General features: G+C 43.1%; 2 protein-coding genes across 4 annotated transcripts; both read right to left on the bottom strand.

The window, feature by feature from the left end:
- Positions 1-713: 713 nt before the first annotated feature.
- Positions 714-12,423, bottom strand: tmem245 (transmembrane protein 245). Of its 3 annotated transcripts, none has more exons than XM_053431711.1 (18): positions 11,788-12,423; positions 11,100-11,217; positions 10,375-10,470; positions 9,793-9,900; positions 9,109-9,312; positions 8,841-9,010; positions 7,951-7,974; positions 5,494-5,598; positions 5,324-5,406; positions 5,148-5,238; positions 4,939-5,037; positions 4,719-4,847; positions 4,414-4,536; positions 3,941-4,086; positions 3,735-3,835; positions 3,462-3,636; positions 2,818-3,012; positions 714-2,736 (listed from the first exon to the last, which is right to left on the bottom strand). In XM_053431711.1, exons 1-18 carry the CDS (start codon positions 12,385-12,387, stop codon positions 2,688-2,690), a joined length of 2,616 nt encoding a protein of 871 aa, XP_053287686.1. In that variant the 5' UTR covers positions 12,388-12,423; the 3' UTR covers positions 714-2,687. The 3 variants fall into 3 exon arrangements, with proteins under 3 accessions (XP_053287686.1, XP_053287684.1, XP_053287685.1); XM_053431709.1 differs by having other exon boundaries at positions 9,109-9,309; positions 11,788-12,419; XM_053431710.1 differs by lacking the exon at positions 7,951-7,974 and having other exon boundaries at positions 11,788-12,419.
- A 982-nt stretch (positions 12,424-13,405) lies between these two features.
- Positions 13,406-17,215, bottom strand: LOC128449262 (DOMON domain-containing protein FRRS1L). The gene is made up of 5 exons (XM_053432334.1): positions 17,014-17,215; positions 16,361-16,445; positions 15,944-16,082; positions 14,882-15,128; positions 13,406-14,804 (listed from the first exon to the last, which is right to left on the bottom strand). Exons 1-5 carry the CDS (start codon positions 17,213-17,215, stop codon positions 14,632-14,634), a joined length of 846 nt encoding a protein of 281 aa, XP_053288309.1. The 3' UTR covers positions 13,406-14,631.
- Between the last annotated feature and the right edge of the window lie 3,801 nt (positions 17,216-21,016).

Genomic DNA, 21,016 nt, shown 5'->3' on the forward strand with positions numbered 1-21,016 from the left:
ACGACACCATCTGGGTCAACTCACACAAACACAGTGGGAGCCTGTAGCTTTCATTCATACAGGGAAACGAAGAGCCTGATTCACATTCACACAGTTACACATAGTCGCTTCTACGAGCTGCTCATACAGGCCTCAGTCTATATTTTCGAATTCAACCTTTTCCTTTTCTTTCCTTCAGGCAGAACCGATGCAATGATCTCAGATAAACTTTTATTAGTTTGGTGGAAAAATCAACCGGTGTCAACGTTTGGTTGATTCTTTTCCTCGCTTTGTTTTCCCTTTGTCATTGAGCAAACTCTCAAATCTGCATTTAAACCTGTTTAGTGTTTGTATGAACTCACTGACATTTCAACCAAGCCCCCCCGTAACCCATAAGATAAAAAACGTTTTTTAGTTGAGAACTGAACTGAAAAGTAAAGTCAATAAATTGATCAATAAAAATGAATTTGCATCTTTTATAATCTGTTATAGCTCTGCAGACTCTAAATATTTGAATTGATATATTAAAATGTTAATATTTTTTACTTGAGAAAGACACTTTATATATCACTGCAAATTCTAAATTTTAGATGTCTGGTTTTTAAAACGTCTCCTAAGAAATTGTAATGAGCCTTTTTCAACATTTACTAAATTGTTATCAACCAAACATTTTTATTATTGTAGTTAATTAAATTAATCAAAAAAGAATGAAAATGCTACAAAACCACTGCAGATAAATTGAAAGTGTTTATTGGGTCAGTGCATATCCAGTAATTATAAATCACATTAACGGCACCAAATGAAACCCACAGTATGAAACCGTTGATAGAACCACATCACCACCACATCACCCCCCCCACTATCGGGTAAATAACACAGCAGCCATGATCCATGTGTCACATTACATTCGTTTAATAAAGCTTCAAGTGATGTTAACTACGTCACGCTCTCCGCTCACATCCGACCTCTGACTACAGGTGAGGTGTGAGGTGGAGGAGAACAGGAGGACAGGAGGAGAAATGACTAGCTAACCCTTTCTGAGGGATGGGAGGTGTGGGAGGTTTGAACTACTGATGAAATCATGTGATGGGGATAGAAGTCACAGTCATAGCAAACCTTAAAAAGTGCTGAAGAAAACTCTCAAACATCAACGTCCTCAAAGTGTAAACATGATTCTATACTGACTGATCAGCTGAGTGTGGAAAATGGAAGTTTGTTCCCGTATAGTGTGTGAGAAGGTGTTAGGAACACGTTGAAACAAAAACTGAGATTTTCAGGATAAACTTGAAATGTTTCCGGGAATATAGTCGCAAATTTTTCGAGAATAAAGTTGTTTTCAAATAAATCCAATAGGTGTTTTTACCTGATTGCGCAGTTATCATGATTGTTTTTACCTGCTAATAATATTCAACTTTGTTTCATTTACTTTTCTTTTATTGTTTAATTTGTTATTTATTCACATCTTTTCCTTCCTGTGGTCGGGGATAGAAGTCACAGTCATAGCAAACCTTAAAAAGTGCTGAAGAAAACTCTCGTCAACATCCTCAAAGTGTAAACATGATTCTATATCAGAGATTCCCAGAATAAAGTTGAATTGTTTCCGGGAATAAAGTCGCAATTTTACGAGACGAAAGTTGTTATTTATTAAGGAGGAAATGTTTGGTCAACTGAGAGTTTATCATTGGATTAATCTGCGAGAAACTCAAAAGATGTTTGATAGTTTCACTTTACAAATTATTTTAAGATTTTGGATCCAGAGGAAGTGAAACTGCTTATTTCCTAAAAAGGTTCCTATTCTTTATTTTCATTAAATTACTTTTTTAAACTACATGATTTCTTTAACATGGTCCTAATACTCGTTGATGAGATGTATATGTGCACTCAATCTATAAACAAAAACGCAACCTTAAGCTTGGAATAAATTACTGAACTTCGGTCGTCTAACCTGAACCGCTGAGGAAAACGTCATCAGTGTAAACCTGTAACCGTTAGAGGAACATCGCCGTAACCTGTGCGACGCTTTAACCGTCCAGATACTTTTAACAGTGTAACAGAGCCTGGTCCAGGAGTGTTTCTTAAAGCAGAGTTTGAGTGAGTGTTGCAGAATCACATCTTCTTCCACTAAGACATCGAACGCTCACCCACTCGTTCTCTGGAGCGAGGGGTGAGGTCGCCGTGGTGAGAAGGGTTCATAACCCGCCTTCCCTTCAAACTCTCCTTGAAGCTCCATGAGGACAGAGGTAGGGAGAACAGAAGCTGCACGACCGAGCGCTGCAGCTTCAAACCGAACCGGCCACACACGCTGGAATCAGGGGCCTCGTAGATCAAATAGATCCTCTTCAAATTCATTAACTACATGAAACCTTACGCCATTTCTCAATATTAGAAAATTAATTTAGGCACAAAGTCCTGAAGATGAAATGATTTGCATCAACGTCACCTCCATCATTCGTCGGTCCATGTTTGGCATCAGGCGTTCGCTCACATTAGTTATTTAAGGGTTTTAAATGAGAGCGGCTCACACAGAGACTGGTCTGATGAGCAGACGGCATCATGGGAGATCAACCATTACACCGCCATCTTTTCTTTAGTCGGGGCTGACGCCTGTAGAGCCGGGCAGCTTAGGGAAGAGCTTCAGGGTGGGACAGCACTTCCCCCTGAGGAATCAGCCAATCGGGAGCGTTCCGCAGGGACACGCCTTCTTACTGTCACTCACGGGTCCCCTTCAGGATGGATGGCGTGGATTCATTGAACGTCCTGAAAGTTACAAGTGAGAGGACAGTGAAGATCTTATCAGCTTTCTTTTATTGTCTCAGGTATTTCAGGTGCTGTGTTTACCTGAGGGGGTGCAGAGGCCAGGTCCCCTGCAGGGGCGTGGTCACCGCAGAGCTGGGGCTCATCAACATGGCGCTGTAGATGTTGGCGGCCACCACCAGGATGCAGAGGAGGATGGGCCCGATGATGGCGCCCTCCAGACCCAGATAGTACGCCCCACCTGCCACCGCCAGACCTGTCAGATACGGATGTCCACCCCTGAGGCACGGAGGAAGAGAAATGGTGTAAACGGCTCATTAGAGGTTTGATCCAGATGTTTTTTCTAATTCATCTGAATTTAATAGTGACAGGTCGTGTGTTGATTAAGAAATGTCTCTGTGATCACTCCTAGTGTCCACACTGGCTGTGAAGTGAGTCTTAAGTGTCAGTATTATCAGGTCTGTGTGGTTTCCATGTGGTGCATCTTCACAAGCCAGTGTATGAAAGTGGTTGAGGAAAAAGGAGACCCTGTTTATGGATTTCACTCACAGAGTTTCCTCTTGTAGCTGTGTCAGGATACTGGTCTATGATGTAACAACAGTTACGGGGATGCTGAACTTTGTCGGCTAAATGTTGCAATGCTTTAAGTGGAGGCTCCAATAACACTCACACAAGCTGGTAACAACGGTGTCACACACACACACACAAACACACACACAGACACATACCCGGAGATATCAGAGTAGATTGCTGTGTCTACAAAATATGTGGGGAGCAGATGGCAGATCAGCAGCAGCACGGCCTTGACGCCTTCGCCCTGCACCAGCCACAGGTCGCACACCGCCGGCACCGCTGCCCAGTACGTCCCCAGGAACGGCATCGCTCCCAGGGTGGCAGCCAGAGCTTCAGGGCGGGAGAGAGGGATTCAGAGAGGGGGGGGATAGTTGGCTTGCGGCTTAGCAGGAAGACATATGGTGCAAACAACCAACAAGCTGACTCACCAGAAGGAATAAAGACTATGTTGATGCCAAAGATGGTGTGAGTGAGCCAAGTGTAGAGGCCGTAGAAGCCGGCCATTTTCAGGGAGGCATCAAACACTCCTCTTCATCACAAACACAAACCGGTCAAACATGATGCTTGAGATATATTTATAGATTCTGTATCGTTTGCCAAACAACACTTAAGATGATTGTGTGCATGTGACTACCTGATGGCCTCTTCCACAGACTGGCCAATGATATTCGAGGAGGGTCCGGGCTGGGAGAGAGGGGTCAGGCTGATCACCCATTTGACTGGTTTGTAATATTCACCACTGGAGCTCAGCAGGTAGAAGAGAGTGGTGAGGAAGATCACCTGCATACACACAGGAAACAACACAAACATGATGCAGTAGAACACACAGGCAAAAATAAATAAGAATAAAAGGTGACTGAAGGTCAGTAGAGTGCACACAAAATGCCAAAATGGAAAGATGCCTGAAAACATCAGTTGTAATAACCTGCTATTCTTCTGCAACACCTCTAAAAGATACAGCTAATGTGAACAGTTAACCCCCTACTGGAACTTCTGGTTTCACTGGTGACCGCACCAGGTGAACAGGAATGAAAATGGAAATGTTTAATAATGTTCCCAGTGAACCGATGAGAATTTGAATAGTCTACAGCAGTCAGTGTTTGGTACCAGACTCAGGGCGAAGTTGAGCAGAGCCGTGCCGCTGTGGAACAAGACGGTGAAGAGGGTGGTGGTCGTGGAGATGAGGAGACCGACGTTCCTGCTCATCACCACCCACAGAGACTCCAGGATCTACAGAACAACAAGGGAACACGCCATTATCAGGAGGATCGTACCAACTCAAAAAGATCACTTTGGATGAGAGGTAAACAAAGACTGAAGCAGCCACTTGGACTTTGGCCTTTTGCAAAAGTTTATTCAAATGTGCATGTAAATCCTCTGCCTCACAGAGAAGATCACACGGCCCTACTCACCGACAGCAGAGTCTCTATGTTTTCCTGCAGGAACGAGGCGACGTCCTTCCAGTCCAGCATCTCCATTAACCAGCTGTTCTGCCTGTGAATCATCTTATTACCTCGGGGGCGTCCGGACTGGGTCACGTTCTGGAAAGTGTTCAGGAAGATTTCATTATAGCAGTGAATTTAAAGATTCTTCTTCTTTACATCGTCGACACCTCCACCGTCTGAATATTACCTTCACAAACCAGGAGTGGTACAATCGGTCCCAAAGCTCCAACACCTGTTTCTCGATCACCGCCGTGTGGTTCACTTTGTCTCCCAACATCTTGTGAAGCTGCACACAGGGAAAAAAACAAAAGAGTTATTGCAAAGTTGGCTCTCAACGTATTTCTATTAACATGTTCCTCATTTCTGAATCGAGATAAAAACAGTGATTATCCAAACCTTCTGTGTTATCCACTCTCTCCCGTGTTGATGCACGTTAGTAGCAGCTGAATTCAGAGCCTTGTGGACCACACGAGCCTCTGGAAGCCAACTACAGGAGAACAGAGGAATGAGAAATGATCCGCCTGGGAGAAATCACGAATTCAAATGTTAAAGAGATATGAAGAAAGTCCTACTTGGCCCATTCTGGATGGTTGGAGACAGTCTCGTTGATGAGGTTCCCGGTGACGTCGATGATGTGAACGCTCTCATGATGAACCTAGGAAAAAAAAGAAGTTTCTTTGTCATTGTGGATCATGTCAGCCACAGAGTACAACAAAGTCATTCTTCAGAACAAAGGTAATACCATAGCCGTAAGCAGGAGAGCCATGAGCAGCGTCCCTGTGACGAGGATGAAGATGATGAAGATGCTGATGATCTTATCCAGAGATCGCTCCAGGCCCACGATCATCTGCACAGAGAGGAGGGAGGAGACACAAAGACAGGGAGAAAGAAGAGGAGGGGAGAAAGAAGAGAGGAGGTGGAGGAGACGCAAAGTCAGTGCTGCTCTGAAGGACTTGAGAACATACAGTGATCAGACACATGGAGAAACCTGCGTCCTTTTCCATGTGAAGAGGCCATTTTGGATCTAAACGCTTCTCCCTTCAGCCCTGGGGACAAGAGGGAAGTTGACTGAGTGGAGCAACAGTCGGGATCTCTGCACACACACAGTCACACGTCTCTGCACATCAACACGGAAACATGCTGGAGAAACACCCAAGCCGGGTGCTGCTGTTTGTTTGAGTGTATTTTATTTTGAAAGTGTTGTGATAACATCCACGAATCTTTGTGTGTGTATTCTGTTTTGAGTTGTTGTTTTTCTCAACTCAGGTTTCTCGATGCTCCAAAACTGTATCAATGGCGAAGTTACTGGAGTTACTCTGTTAGTGGGCGACTCCTTCTCATCAGACTGGGCCCTGATGTTTCATGACACGTTGGGTCAGTAAAAAGTTCCACTGAGCTGCAGCTGCACGATGAGAATCAAACCTAAAGCTCAGAATAAACTTTCATCTCATGAGTGAAGTTCGTTCTGTAGGAATGTAGCTTTACATCACTAAGAACCATTATACTGGAAACACTGACTGACTTCAATTAAAGGAGCAAAAACATGGAAACATCCCATGAACATAACTTTAGTTCGAAAAATTAAGTGGAGACAATCAAGCAGGTGAATTAGTATTTAAGTAGTAATCGGGGTCTGATTTGGAAACGTTCTTACAATCAGCGCTGTTTAATGCAACATGAGAGATAACTAATTAATGGGAGGAGGACCAAATAAAAATAACAAACTATTTATCAACTTTCCTCTGAAATCCAGGACACGTGAACAGACTGACCAGTGCACGTTGTGAGTCCCTCTTTGTCTGTTCCCTAAACCTACATCATTTTATTCTATAAGAAAGCCTGAGGACACATGAATGCACCTCAGCTCGTGGCTGATTTAATATTGTGCTGAACCCACAACGCTCAGCTTGTACATGTGAGAAGGTCAAATGCCTGAATTAACCGCACAGCGACGGAACACTGATGTTCTTCTATGACACCATATCATGACAACTTTCTACCAAGTCCAACCCGAGTTCAAAATCTAAATATAACTGAACCTTTCCAGCATCAGACTGACATTCGTCTATATTTGTCTTTGGGTTCATATCCTGAAAAGACCTAAACCAACCAATGTGATGATAAATAATTTGCTCATGTTGTCGACCCCACTACTAGTAAATGTTTTAAGAAACAGCTCACAGTTTATAGTTTCTCTATACGCTGGTGAACTGTCACCGCCCCTCACCTCATCAGTAACAGTAGTGACTGTGCCAGATCTGATTTGAACTTTGCATTTAAAAATGATACATTTATATTTTGTTTGTTTTCTTTAAGATTTTGTGTTCTTGTTTTTATTTGTCCTTCTTTGTCACTTGACACTTTGACAAAAGATAGTTCAAAAGAATAAATAAATAAACAGAGACTTTGCACAGACTCTTCATCGGTTCATCTGAACAGGCTCTCCATGTTTCCATGAACAACGGAGAGAGTAAAAAAGTGTCCATGCCCCTCCACTGCCTGGTTTTCTGTTACTGATATCTTGTGTCCTGTCTTTAGTGATGTCTGATGTTGCTAGGAGGTTTCAGAGACTAAGAATGTCATTGTACTGTGTGCCAGACTGTTCCCTGCACACATGACTCAATAAAATAAACTGAATTTGAATTCGGTCCCCCGGGAGGCATGACCTAAAAGATTAGTGAAGCTTGGCCCAATTTTTTAGCACAGGGGGTTTCCATCAGTTTGTCCAAAAGTGTAATCATATCTTTCCCAGGGTGTTTTTCTGGGACACCAGTGTTCCTCTACATCTCCTTTTAAAAACTCGGACTTCAAATCTTTCTTTTTCATCACAGCATTTTCAGAAACACTGCCCTCTGCTCCCAATCTGCTCCGCTCGGGCTATGTCGGCGTCCTCTACATGCAGCTCAGACACACTCAAGCCAAACCTGCCAGTTAGATTAAAGCATGGAAGGTACAGACGGGGCAGAGGTACCAAACAGTCCCCCCCCCGGCTGTAGCTTCCTGAACAAATAAAAGCAAGAAGCAGGGGAAGCAGCAACACAGATATATAGACAGGATGAGAGGTTGATGACGGTGAATGGGTAAAGCGCCGGTCGAAGCTACTACACGGTGTGTTCACGCCTTCACTCACACCCACTCACACTGGACGCAGTGGACATTTTTTTCTTTCTGTCAACACGCTGCTCCTCAGAATCATTACCTGCTTGTTAAGCCAATGCCAGAGCTTGGGAGGAGACAAAGAGACATTGGGAAGATTATTATTGGAAAAACAGAAAGATCTGTGCAGTAAGTCATCACATGTACCCGTGCAACAAGAACACGACTTCGGTTTGGGCACAGGCAGTGAGGGATCAACAGAGTGGCAGGCGGGATTAATCTACTGACCATACAGGGAGTGTGGGATACAGAATCACTGTGATTACAAACAACTACATCCCAGAACAGTGAGAACAGAGACTAGAAATGTAGTCAGTGTGAACCTGAGCTATGCCTCAGGCTAAGATTAAATTCTAGTCCAGAGTTGCTGAGAAATAATCAGTTTAGTGTGGACCCAGAAAAAGGGGCGGATCCACACCTATCTAATCAAAGATTTCCAGTGGAGTAATTCGTGGATCATGATGGAAAGTAATTGGTATATTTAGTGGACTGATATCTTGGATCTCTTGGTTTTAAATGCGTTGTAATAAAGGGACAGTTGGGCCTTGGAGGAGGAATGCACTCTACTGAGAGCCATTCAAGTTGATTAATACTGCACAATGTTCACCAGCTAGTCAGAAACTGTTTCTGTCTGCACTGTGGGGCTGGTGCATTTATCAGAGCTTTAACTGTGGAAACAGCTGTAAGCTGCTGCTGAGAGAAATGACGCAGAGGAGAGCAGTGAGTCCAAACAACAAAGTCCAGGACCTGGAATCCAGAGCTATTAACTAAAAGATGCTAAAATGCACTGTGAGCTGAGGGGAACTGAAGAGGCCGGTGATAATGTTACCTGAACCCTCCGTGTGCCGTTAAGAGGACGTGGGAAATCAAAGATGGAGGAAATAAGAGCAGCAGCTGCACCTGAGCCACCTGTAGATCAGTCTGAGGCGTTACCTTAGTGTCAATGCGGAGCAGGAACTGGGCGAGGCCTTTGACTGGTCCAGGCAGCAGGGCCTCCTCTCGCTCACGTCCGAACTTCTCCACCACCTTCCACCACGAGGCCAGAGTCCGCTCTGCAAAGCTCTTGACGCCGAAGTGGACGACCAGCTTCTTCAGCACCCACACTACGGAATCAATGCAACACGAGCTTCAGTATGATTTACACAGAAGCAGAAGCACAATATATGTATATTGTGTGTGTGTGTGTGTGTGTGTGTGTTACCAGCCACAGGGATAGGCAGCAGTTTTAGGATCCAGAGGTTGAGCCAGACCTGAACCAGAACTATGGCCCAGCCCAGTAGAATAAAGTAGATATCACTGGCTTTGTGGGAGCTTCTCTCTCTCTGGAAGAGGCCAGTTGGTAATGAGCGAGGGCCCCGAGGGAGCCCCGGGGTGGCGGGCTGGGGGGCCACAGATTGCACACCTTCTTGGGTGAGATGAGAGGGGGGCATATTAGAGCAAGAGAAAGGAAGTACTAAGCAACGAGGTGGATGTTGGTTATTTGTACTAAGTGTTAACCACCAAGACTAATGTTGAAACCAAAGCAAAAGTGTTTTGAGCTGCATTTCCTTGAATTTGTTCTAGGAGAATAAGTAAAGATTCGGTTTCTCTACAAAATTACACAGTGAATACATTGTTTTCAAATTTAAGTTATGGCTCTATTAATGAATAGTTAATTTCACTTCTTGACTAAAGCTCTACAGTGACTTCAGTACATTAAAACGATATACACACTCTCCCACTCTGATTTATCTATCAGCACTATTACTCCAGTTTTCAAGAACCTAAAGCTGAGAAGTTTGGAAACACCGCTGTCCACATTTCAATTTAAAATCTCCGGAACGGCGTTGTGTCTGAATGCTCAAACACAGACACATTCGGAAGTGATGGACAGAAATGATCTTACCTGTGACAGAGTTTTCACCGGGCTCAGTTTTTGGTTGAAGGTTGCTACAGGAGATCGCCATGTAAAAGGTGTTAGCAGCAAATGACAACACCTGGCCCGACAGCTCACCTGAGGAGAGGAAGAGAGACAGAGAGCAACAGTCACTCACACAGGAAGAGGCAGCAAGAGATAATACATTCTAAACATTGTCATTAAAGGAGGTTCACTTTTCTACTGTGGAGTGAAGAAGCAGATGACGGGGCAGCCTGTGGTGTTTGATCTGTCATTTATACGCGTATTCCACCCATTCGTGTTTTGAAGCAATAGTTTTGAGAGATGTGCATATTTGTGCTCTTGCTGAGACTTGCATAAGACGGCTGACACCACTCTCATATCTGCAGAGTCAAAATGAAATTACAGCCAGCAGACAGTTAGCTTAGCATAAAGACTGGACACAGGGAAAGGGTTAGCGTGACCCTATCCAAATGTAATTAAACCAACCAACCAGCAACTCTTTATTCTATAATAAAAACATTTACCTGAATGTATGGCTCTGTGTGTGTGTGGGTGTGGGTGTGCGTGTTTGTGTCTACAAATCGTTACCTCTGCCAGGGACAGGTGGTTTCTCTTGGGAGCCCACGATGAGCAGGACGACCACCACCACAAACATGGGCACTCTCCACGAGCCGGTCAGAGACACTAAAAACAGAAGTCATGTTGAGAACGTCTCCTCGGTATTGTGGAGAAACTTGATGTTCTTGAACTCCATTAAGTTTCACTGACAGTATTGGTTATAACTGTGTTACAAAAGTTTACATTTGCTAGTTTGTCTTATTGGACCATAACATGTGGGCTCAAATAGTAAAACAAACTTTATTGAGATAGTATCGATCATTCTAACGAACAGTCCTGTGCTTGTTCTTTCCTTGAGTACGACGTCTTCTCAATAGCCCCCAGTCACTTTTAACATTTCAAGCCCACGGGTCAACACTTTTTCTCGACACGCCTTGCATGTGCTAAATATATACCAGACTTCCTCATCTTACTATGTTACTCTGCCTGTGCTGTGTATGTTGGACTAGTGGACCTGTAGAGACAGCTTCCTTATCTCAGCTAGAAGAAAAAAAAACTGCACACATGTGAAAGAACACACTGTTTCTCTGCAGCTTGCTCAGAGCTAACTGCTGCACTCAGGCAGGCACAAATATTGAAGTAATCCTCCCGGGGGGGGGGGGGGGGGGGGGGAGACAGAGTTTGCATTAAAGTGTGAAATGAGAAGGAACACGTCTGAGCAGGCTCTCCAGGCTTCCTCTCTTCTCTAAACTCACCAATGTAGAAGAGCAGGATGGCCCAGACAGGAAGAGCCAGAACCCTCAGGTAGTGCTCGGTCCGAGGACTCCACTTGAAACAAACCGTGGACAAGTAGCCGATCACCACAGTGCACACCTAGGACACAGGAGATACAAAAGATGTGCAAGAGCTTGTTTTTTACAACGGTCTGGCATTTTACAACCAATGTATCAACTAATCAAGAAAATGATTCATCCTGAAGGGTTTTGTTGTATTCTTATTCAATTTATTAGACAAAACTTTTGTCTAATAAAATGAATAAGAATACAACTCGGGATAGTAGTGATTCTGAAACAAAGCTCTTATTACCTCACAAATGTAACAAACTCACAATAACACTATAACACATGTAAATCACGAATTTAAATCCCTAGTTTTAAGTCAGGACAAGCTGTACATTTTGAAAATAGGACACATTACTCCTGATTTAGTGTCTCCCAACTGAAAAGTTGGAATTGAGTCTGAAATGTAGATTTTTAGAATCCTTTGCTGGTAATTTCAACACTGAAACTTCTTCAGGGATAAAACAAAAGCTTGTGTCTGTCCAGTTGTGTGTCCAGTTGTGTCAGTCCAGTTGTGTCTGTACAGTTGTGTCTGTACACTTGCGTCAGTCCAGTTGCGTCAGTCCACTTGTGTCAGTCCACTTGTGTCAGTCCACTCACTCACCCACACTGTGTGGAAGCAGTCCAGCGCGGCCCCGATGATCCCACACACGTGCCCGAGGATCACCTGCATCCCAATGACGCTCCAGAAAAGGTAGAGGAAGTAGAGCAGCGGCGCCCCGGCTCCGATCACCAGCAGCACCGTGAGCCTCTCCAGCACCAGCCGGCCCATCGCCTCCACCCCGTAGTTCACGCACCACACTGGGACCAACAGGGTGCCCAGCACTACGGGGGTCCCGCTGTCCTGCAGGCCGCTGAGCCAGGAGCGGCCGAGCCGGGCCAGGGAGTGTTTGAAGGGGTGGAGGAAGGTGCCGCAGAGCACGGCCCAGAGCAGCGGGCGGAGGAAGGCCTCCAGGATGAAGTAGACCAGCACCGCTGCGCCGCAGCAGATGCCCACGAAGATCATGGCCCCCGTGTTATAAAAGGCCTGTTTGATGTTCTTGTCGAACTTCAGGGACGACGGGTGGCTAAGCAGCTGGCTCACCATCCCGACGGCTGGCTGGAAGCTCTCGGAGAAAGACACAAAGTGAGGCCGCCCGGCGTGCGCGCTCTCTGGGGGAGAGACGGCGGCTGGTTCCGAAGCCGACTCGTCTTCGTCTGCCATGTTAACGACCCCGCCTCGGTGGGTCTGTCCGGGCGACGTGCCGCGTGAGGGAGGAAAACATGTGACGTAGCACTGACGCTCCGCAGGGGCACCAAGCTGCAGACAACATGGCCGACCTCCACAGGAGAAACAGGAAACCACGTCCCTTCTGCAGCGGAAGTGTCTCTCCTGTTCTATTCCTTCAGGATTTTGTTATATTTGTTAAAGAGATAGTTCACCCAAAAATGTAAATTCACTCATTGTCTACTCACAACTATGTAGTGGTGGCTAAAGTGTTTGAGTCCATAAAACACATTTGGAGTTTTAGCGTTGCAGCCAAATCCAATCCAATTCAAGTAAATGGTTTTTCAAATAAAAAAAAACTGCACACAAAAACATAAAATGCCTCCATACTGCTCCTGTGGTGTCTCCCAAGTGTCTGTAAGCCCCGATAGTCAAATGGGACTCAAAACAAGGTCATCTACACCGTGTTTTTAGCCTAAATGTTTGCTGTAATCCTCCTCATAGACGACATTTATGCTAAAATCATGGTGTTCGAGTCAAATTTGAATGCAGGGGCTTACACACACGATGATGACACCACAGGAGAAGCATGGAGGCATTTCATGTTTGTGTCTGTTGCTTTTTTACGTTTAAGGAATGGTTTACTTCAACTGTATTGGATTTGGCTGCAATCCTGTTTACCCCTGAAACTCCCAAAGAGTTTAGTGGACTCAAACACTTCACCCACCTCTCCATCAGCAGAGTGGTGAGGAGATAATGAGGGAATTGGCATTTTTAGGTGAATCTCTTTTAAATTATTTCATCTAAATAAACAAACACGGTCCTTGTTTTTACCATCACGCATTGTGTAACATAATGAATAAAATGGTTTAATTTAAATGTGTATTTTTTCTTCTTCATGCTTTGGTGGCTCACTGTGGTAGCTGTAAAAAAAACAACAATGTTAGACAATATATCTTCTATACAATCAGATCAATTATAAACATGATATAATCACATAATATCAGCTTTAATGTAATCAGCCATAATCAGTAATTGTCATGAAATGTTTGGTCCAGTGTCGTTAGAAGCTTGTGCTTACAGCTCTTATTTGACATATTTAAGTTATAATCTATAGTCACTGGTCATTCATCTGGAAGACTTATTTTCATACCTGATTTCCAACTGAAGTCAAAGTAACTTAGACTATTATCATCAAAATATTGGGCACATGACCTCAGTTGTAATTCTATTAAAATATATCATTTTTTTCACTGTTTGACAATTTCTTTTGCCGGCAATTCAAACACAGCAATGTCTGTATTTGCTTATAATGTTATTTTATATTCTTAATTTTGTAATAATTATAAACAAATATAGCAGATTGTTTCAGTAGGAGGAATCTCAACATATCCAATCATTTTAATAGAGATCAAAAGGCTACAATAACAGGGGGAAATAAGTCCATGTCCAAGCAAAATATTCTTAGATCCTCAGTTTCCTCCTGTTCAGTGATGTTGTTGCTCACGTTGGAAATCGCAGCCGAACTTGTGTAGAAGTCTCTCTCTGTTTGTGCAACACAGTCACAGTGCAACAGTGCTGATAATCAAACAGCCACTGTTGAGGTAAAGTTGGGGGAAAAGTTCTAAAAGGGAAAGTATGAGTCAGGTTGAGTCAAACGAAAATGTTTTTTTTTTTTAAGTTAATGAAAATGTTTGTAATTGTAAACACATACAGTAGGCAGACCTTGGCCATTAAACTCTTATTTTCAGTTTAAACATGAGTGAGGGGACACATGAGTTTGTGTATCTGCTGTGAGTTGGTTGGTTTCTTTTGTCCTCAGGAAGACTCACACTGTCTTATTCTTCTCATCACCAGTGAACATTAGCTTTTCCTAATTATTCCTAGATTTCCCAGTGCATGCAGTATTTTTTAATACTTGTGAATGTGTACCCCTTGTAATTTTTTAACACTTGGAAGTTACGATAAATACTTAAAGTAGTTGACCTATTTAAACTAAAATACTACTCTGTTATCAGGGCTCTTGTACTGACCCCAGTACATAACACTTATACAATATAGGTTTAATAATTGGTCCGGATCCTCTGGGTGAGTTCAGAGTAATGGATATACAGTATATTCTCTATGTGTTTAAAATCTCTAACACTTTGTGCAAAGTGCACACTTGAATGTGGCATCTAAAAAATGTCAACTTGTTTTTATTGCTGCTTCGTCTCCTCCTCTGTGGTCTGCTGTGCTTCATTATGGGGTCCCCATCAGTAGGTAGAAGGTGAGAGCTACGATGAGCAGTAAGCAGAGGGGGGAGTTGAAGGTCTGGTACGCTGTGGAAGGCATGAAGATGTCCTCGTACTTATAGATACTGATCATGTGGTCGCTGACGGGCGGGCTGTCGATGTCATGCCTCGTGATGGAACCTATCGGGAAAGGTAAGACAGTGTAAGATGACAAACAAACATAAAAAGGTTTGACTTTACGCTGCTGCTTGACTCACCTTGAATGGCGGGACCCCATGCGAACAGGTAATACCACGACAGGTGTAAGTCCACCAGTGTCTCCTCTCTGGGGACATAGAGCGGCCGTTTGAAACGGCAGGTCACCCGATTGCTCTCGAAAACTCCCTCCTCATCTCTGGCCGGGTTCCTCTTGATCTCCTTCGCCCACTGGCCGACGTTATAGAAGTGATGAATCCGCACACGACCATTGTCATCATGGACGCAGCCCATGACATCGTCTCCACCCTGAGGATATAGAAAGGAAATAACAAGGGATGAGGACCTTGACCGCAAAATGCTTCCTCATGTCAAACTCATCTTTAACTGATATTACATTTTTACATATTTATTCCACTTCTTAGTTTAAATGTAATAAAAACTAGAGTTTGGGGATTGTACTGATATATTGATCCTATCTCTTCAAAAACATCTGATTCCCCCCAAAAATATGATTATTAAATAAACGGTTTCAGTGTAAACTACATGGATGTAATATAATACATTCATGGTAAAGTACAAAAATTATCTGTTGTGTTTTTTCAACACTTGATAAGTGTGACTCCCAACTTTCTTGTGAGACTTCACAGAGAAATCATGTCTACGCGTGACACCTCATCAAACATTTTGGCCTTAGTGTGAACATGAATTTGCAGTTCAGCCCTTGATAACATTTTCATGTGAATAATTGTATTTTAGCGGGAAAATATAAATGATATTAGAGGAAACAAAGTCATAAAAATCAACATATTGTAACTGAACGGAGACATTTGCTTTTAATATATCGTGGCCGCTAAGATTTATGCTTAAATTTGTTCTTACCTTTAAATGTCTTATCATACAATATATACAAAGCTTCTCATTATGGAAACTTTTGGAATAAAAGCCCACATTCTTACTTTTCCTGTAGTTAATATTTGAACTGACTGTATGATCTTACAGAGTTGCATAATGCAGCACCTAAGGTTAATTATGTTGAAGCAAACACAACAAAATGTGTATTAGCCCGATCTAGACACAAGAATAACAGGAACTTCAGTCAGAGAGGTTGTGTGGCTGCTCACCATTTTCTTGTCAGAGGAAAAACCCACGGCCACCCAGCCGTCTGTGTCTGCACTCATTTCATACTCCACGTCTGTGCCAATGCGACGGTAGCTCAGAAAGTAGTCGCACGACTCTGCATCACACCCTGGCTTCCCATACCTGGATAGCGACAAAGACAGACAGTTGTTATCTCACTCACCTTGAAATATCACACAGTCAAACATTTGGCTCACAATATTCAGAATATTAATGAAGAGCCAAAGTAAAGCTCTATTCAGGTTTTAGAGAACAAGCACAGTGGAAAGTTTCCATGTTTAGCAGCAGATCTCTGAAGTCAGGCCACAGAATCTAGGATAAAGCAGTTCTGGGAAATACAGCTGCAGAGGAGCTCTGTTTCCAGAATGAAGGAGGTGGTAAAAGATGATTCTGTCTCTGACCTGATGCAGCCTTTGGTGACTCCACAGTCAACGACTTTGATCTTGGCAAAGGGATCCACTGGGGGAGCGGTGGGAAACGGATAACCTGCAAATCAACACCAAAAAACACATCTGATGCTTGTTTTCAAATAGGCAAGCTAGAAGAAGACCATCAGTACGGTGAGTGTGAGTGTGTGTGTGTGTGTGTGTGTGTGTGTGTGTGTGTGTGTGTGTGTGTGTTTTTGTGTGTTTGTTTGAGGGTTAGGGTTAGGTTCACTTCTTCAATGGGCTATTTGAGGGTTAAGACTTGGTTTTAGGGTTAGCAGGGTAAGCGGCTAGGTCAATGAGTGTCCTCACTAAATACAAACGTGTGTTTGTTTGTGTGTGAGAGAGAGAGAGAGAGAGAGAGAGAGAGAGAGAGAGAGAGAGAGAGAGAGAGAGAGTTTGTACGAACAGCAGGGAGCTGGCCTGGGTGCTGAAAGGCTGAAAGGCCTTACACAGGGGACAGGTCGAATCCAAGACATGAGAAAAAGAGCGCATATTAATTTTCTTCTTGTATTCTCTGTTTATTTGTCTCTATCTTGTATTATCGACATTGGGCCGCATGTAAATAACCTGTAAACGAATACCCCACATGCTGGGAGTCATCAGTAAACTGAGCTGTAGCTTCTCACCGTCATCGGACAGATATCTGGACTCCAGGAACTCGGAGGCAAAGGTGCTGTACGAGTCCTTGTGCTCCTGGTGCCCCGGCTCTCCGTGCTCCCCGAGGCCGGCCCTGAGAGCTCCCTCGTCGGTGGGGCTCGGAGCGACCCCCCACCATCCGCCCTGGATCAGCAGCAGCAGCAGCTGCACGAGCCTCCGCAGGAAAACCATGGCCAATAATCTAAATATGAAACAGCGACGTACAACTACTGAACCGAGCTGATATCAAACCATATCCTCATTTCTGTTTCCATCCCTGTTTCTCCGCAGGTCTCCATCGCAGCTTCACTGAAATCATCTCCGCATCATAATTGGCTGCTCGGCTGTTTATTCTCGCGGACGTTGGGGGGGTTCACCGTGTGATTAATAGGCTAATCCAGCCCTAAATTACCCAGACTGGTAATCTAACCATCTAATTCGGATACACGACCATAATCCTCTTTTAAATCTGAGTCTAGCTGTTACTCCTGCTCGGTAATCTGAGATATTAGTCGTTGCAAGTATTGGCTGGATGAATGGTTTCGCCCGGTTTCTCCCTCCTCAGTCAGTCACAGTAACGACCAATGAGGAGCCGAGACGTGCTGAAATAAGGATCGATCAATTGTGGATCATGGTTCATAAACACTGCTGATAAAAATGATTTTTTTTAAATAATTGACACAGAATCTCTGACAGATTTGAATACTTGGGTGTGATGATGTAAAAACAAAACCATTAACTGGATGAGATAACCTTATTGACCAAATCTGGATAGACTCAAAACCAATTCATATATTTATATTTAGTTGAAAATAAAATTATTGCCAGGGCCACAGCCAGGATTTGAGTCCCTTTAACACTAAGAATTCAAATAAAAAAAACTTATAATAATTATTAATTATGGATTATAAATTGGATGTTCAGGTTTTGTTTTATTAACTACATTTTCTGTAAATGTTATTTATAATATTAGGCTTAAGTGTTTTTCTTTCCCACACTGTCAGGCTTGAATTTCTGCTGCAGCATCATTTATTTATCTTTGTGGATAAAGTTGATACATTTAAATTAATGGGATCTAAAAAATACAAAAAATCAACAAATGAAATAGCCATGTTTTATATATGTTGGACTCCCCAAAATAAATACAGACATGACCTCAGCGTCCCTGGTTTCTGAATTGGTAAAAAATCTGGCAAATGTTTTTCACAACTAATAATTTGTGTATTTTTGTGCTGGTCCACATGTAGATGCTGTTTAAAAATGTATAAAGGTTTTTGCAGCCCTATAAGAACTTCCTGAACACATTATTAATTTAATACTGTGCAGCTTTGCTTTAATTTGTGAATTTGTGTCACGATGTCCCCACAAGTCGAGTCCCAGATGCTTTAGAACACTGCAGCACATGTGTACCTGAAATACAAGTAGGTATAGATACAATTGTGAACATTATTTAAATTAATAAAAATACATTGTTTCAAATAGATAGTTATCATTATCTGACTATCCCTGCTTACATCCTGCAACTGCCTGTACACAGTCCCACCACTTGATGGTGATATAAATCCACAGTTTCAACTTCATATCCAGATCTGCTTGGGAAGTCTCTTCCTAGATCAGCTAGCTGTCTCACTTTTATTCTATTATATCCCAGGAAACACCCAAACTCTTGATACAGTGTAGTAACTCTCACTTTGTTTGTCAGTCGAAAGTTTCATCAAAATTTTCACAAGAACTACCTTTATATTTTTGGGGATTCCAGTCACCTCAGTGTCTTATTTAGGATAACACTGCCCCTTACAGACTTATTAAAGCCTTTGACTCATCAGAGAGAAAACAGTCTTAACAGAACACTTCAAGGGAATTTAAATTTCATAATGATGGCAGTGATGAATGTAATACATTATATTGAATTATTTTTGTAACAAGTTTACAACATATTCAATGTATTAGCACACATTTATTCATGAGTTTAATTTAACTGCAGATTAAAAGCAGACTTTGGTTAAGTTAATTCAAAATTTAATTCAAAATTAAATGTATAAAAAACAACATAGTTTATAAAAACTGTAGTGATTAAACTCTATAACTGGTTACTTTCATATTTTTTTGTTTGGTCAGTTATGTGCAGCTTCATATTTTTACCAGGTTCAGAAGTTGAAGAGGTGGTGAATAAAGCAGGGAACGTTGCTGTTGACATCTGTGTCCTGTAGGTGATGCTGGTGTTTCACTTTGTGAAGGAAACTTAAGTCGAGGGACAATAAAGATGAACTAAAATGCATAATCTCACATGAACACGCATACTCAAACATAAAGCTTGTAAATAGTTTTAAAAAACAAAACACAAAATCTAATGATAACCTGCAAATGATTTGGAGAGGACAAAATAATGACACCATTATAATTATAAGCCTCTTCTGAGTTGTCCTGCATGCTCTAACATGCCTGTGTGCGTGTTAACATGTGAAATGTAAGCTCACGTTGGAACGCATTCTGAAGGACAACCCCTCATGCATTTAAAATGTGTGTGTTGTTTTTTTCATGTCTGTGCACATACGTGTTTGCACATACGAGAGTGTGTGACCTTTAACCCCCCCTCAATTCATACCACTTCTCTCTACAGACACAAATCAACCTGATCAATCGCTCCTCTTATTCTCAATCCGCCCAATTATCCCTCGTTTATCCTCGTATTATTTCCACTTCCACTCCAACCCTCTCGATCCCTCTCTCTCCCCTTCCCAATTACCATTCCATGTAGGGAGCAATGCTTGCTGGGTAATGAGGGACTCTGGGCCTACCAATCTTATCTTAATAGCCTTAAAGGGCCTAACACAAACACTCACTCCGTTTTGCACACTCACACCGTCGGCACACATCCGTCCACGCGTGTCATGCCATAGAGAGAGAGACAGGAGGAGACGGAGAGCGAGAATGAGACAGGAGAGAGGAAAGGGGTGGTGGGAGAGGAGCAGTGAGGAGAGGGTGAGGCTCGCCTTGGGGTGGGGGGTATGGGGTTCGAGGGAGGGAGGGGGGCTAGTCTGGTAAATGTCAGCGGTGTGTCTCCTGGGCCTGAGAGACGAGTTAGTGACAGGAGAACAATGGCCGCTGGATCCATTCAGAAACACAGCTGCTATGAGTGCATGCCTGGATCTGTCGTCTGCTTAGCCATCAACCAGCACTTGCAAAGGTGGAACAAAAAACACACACACACACACAAACACTAATAGGAAAAATGCATACCGGCAACACAGCCAGCCATACACAATTGTGCATCCGGACAGACAAGGTAAGCGCAGGATGCTGGGAATCAGTAGTGATCTTTTTTCACTTTCACAAGAGATCATGTGAGTGCTAATATCTAAGAACAGGTGAAATCTGGTTCAGACCTGGATAACGAGCTGGATGGATCTGATCTCAATACGTATGCAATATGCTGATCAAGTGGCCAATTAGCCTTTTTGATTGCCCTTCTAGTTGATAGTGTTTATTGTTGACAATAACAAAAATGTTCTCCCTTGGCTTCAATCATTTAAACCCAAATCTGCCTTCTCTTTCTATGTATTGGTAATGCAGTTAAACAAATTTAACAGCTCCTTATCTCTCTTGTTCCACTCAGTGGCTCATTTATTACAGTGTATCTGTAGCAGAGGTATCATTTGATCCCTTCATAGAGCTGCAGCAGTAAACTCCCAGTGGCTTCTTTTTTTTTATTCTGGCATCTAAACTCTACGTTGGCGACTCCCACCTCATTCTCTGCTGGACAGTATAGCTAGATCACTTATCGACTCAGCCCCACTTATAGCGTCAAGCTATTACCTCTGTCTCTAACTCTCCCACTCGCGCAAACAGTCATAAAGCAGGTCTGTGATCTCGCTGCAGGCCCCTCCACCCCCAGGGCCTCATTTAGGAGATGTCAGAAATCACTTTACTCACAGACGAAAGTAAGGACTATTGGCATGTTCTACTGGCTGCAGAGCGAGTGCACCTCCACCC

Source organism: Pleuronectes platessa, chromosome 10, assembly GCF_947347685.1.
Source record: "Pleuronectes platessa chromosome 10, fPlePla1.1, whole genome shotgun sequence".
Lineage (NCBI taxonomy): Eukaryota > Metazoa > Chordata > Actinopteri > Pleuronectiformes > Pleuronectidae > Pleuronectes > Pleuronectes platessa.

Coding starts and splice junctions, on each gene's coding strand:
- LOC128449262 (XM_053432334.1), bottom strand. CDS start 17,215: ATGGTTTTCCTGCGGAGGCTCGTGCAGCTGCTGCTGCTGCTGATCCAG. Junction 15,129..15,943: donor TTTCCTCTGACAAGAAAATG/GTGAGCAGCCAC, acceptor CTATATCCTCAG/GGTGGAGACGATGTCATGGG. Junction 14,805..14,881: donor ATGGGGTCCCGCCATTCAAG/GTGAGTCAAGCA, acceptor CTTTCCCGATAG/GTTCCATCACGAGGCATGAC.
- tmem245 (XM_053431711.1), bottom strand. CDS start 12,387: ATGGCAGACGAAGACGAGTCGGCTTCGGAACCAGCCGCCGTCTCTCCC. Junction 7,975..8,840: donor TGCTCCGCATTGACACTAAG/GTAACGCCTCAG, acceptor TCTCCTCCCAAG/CTCTGGCATTGGCTTAACAA. Junction 2,737..2,817: donor TGGCCTCTGCACCCCCTCAG/GTAAACACAGCA, acceptor TGTAACTTTCAG/GACGTTCAATGAATCCACGC.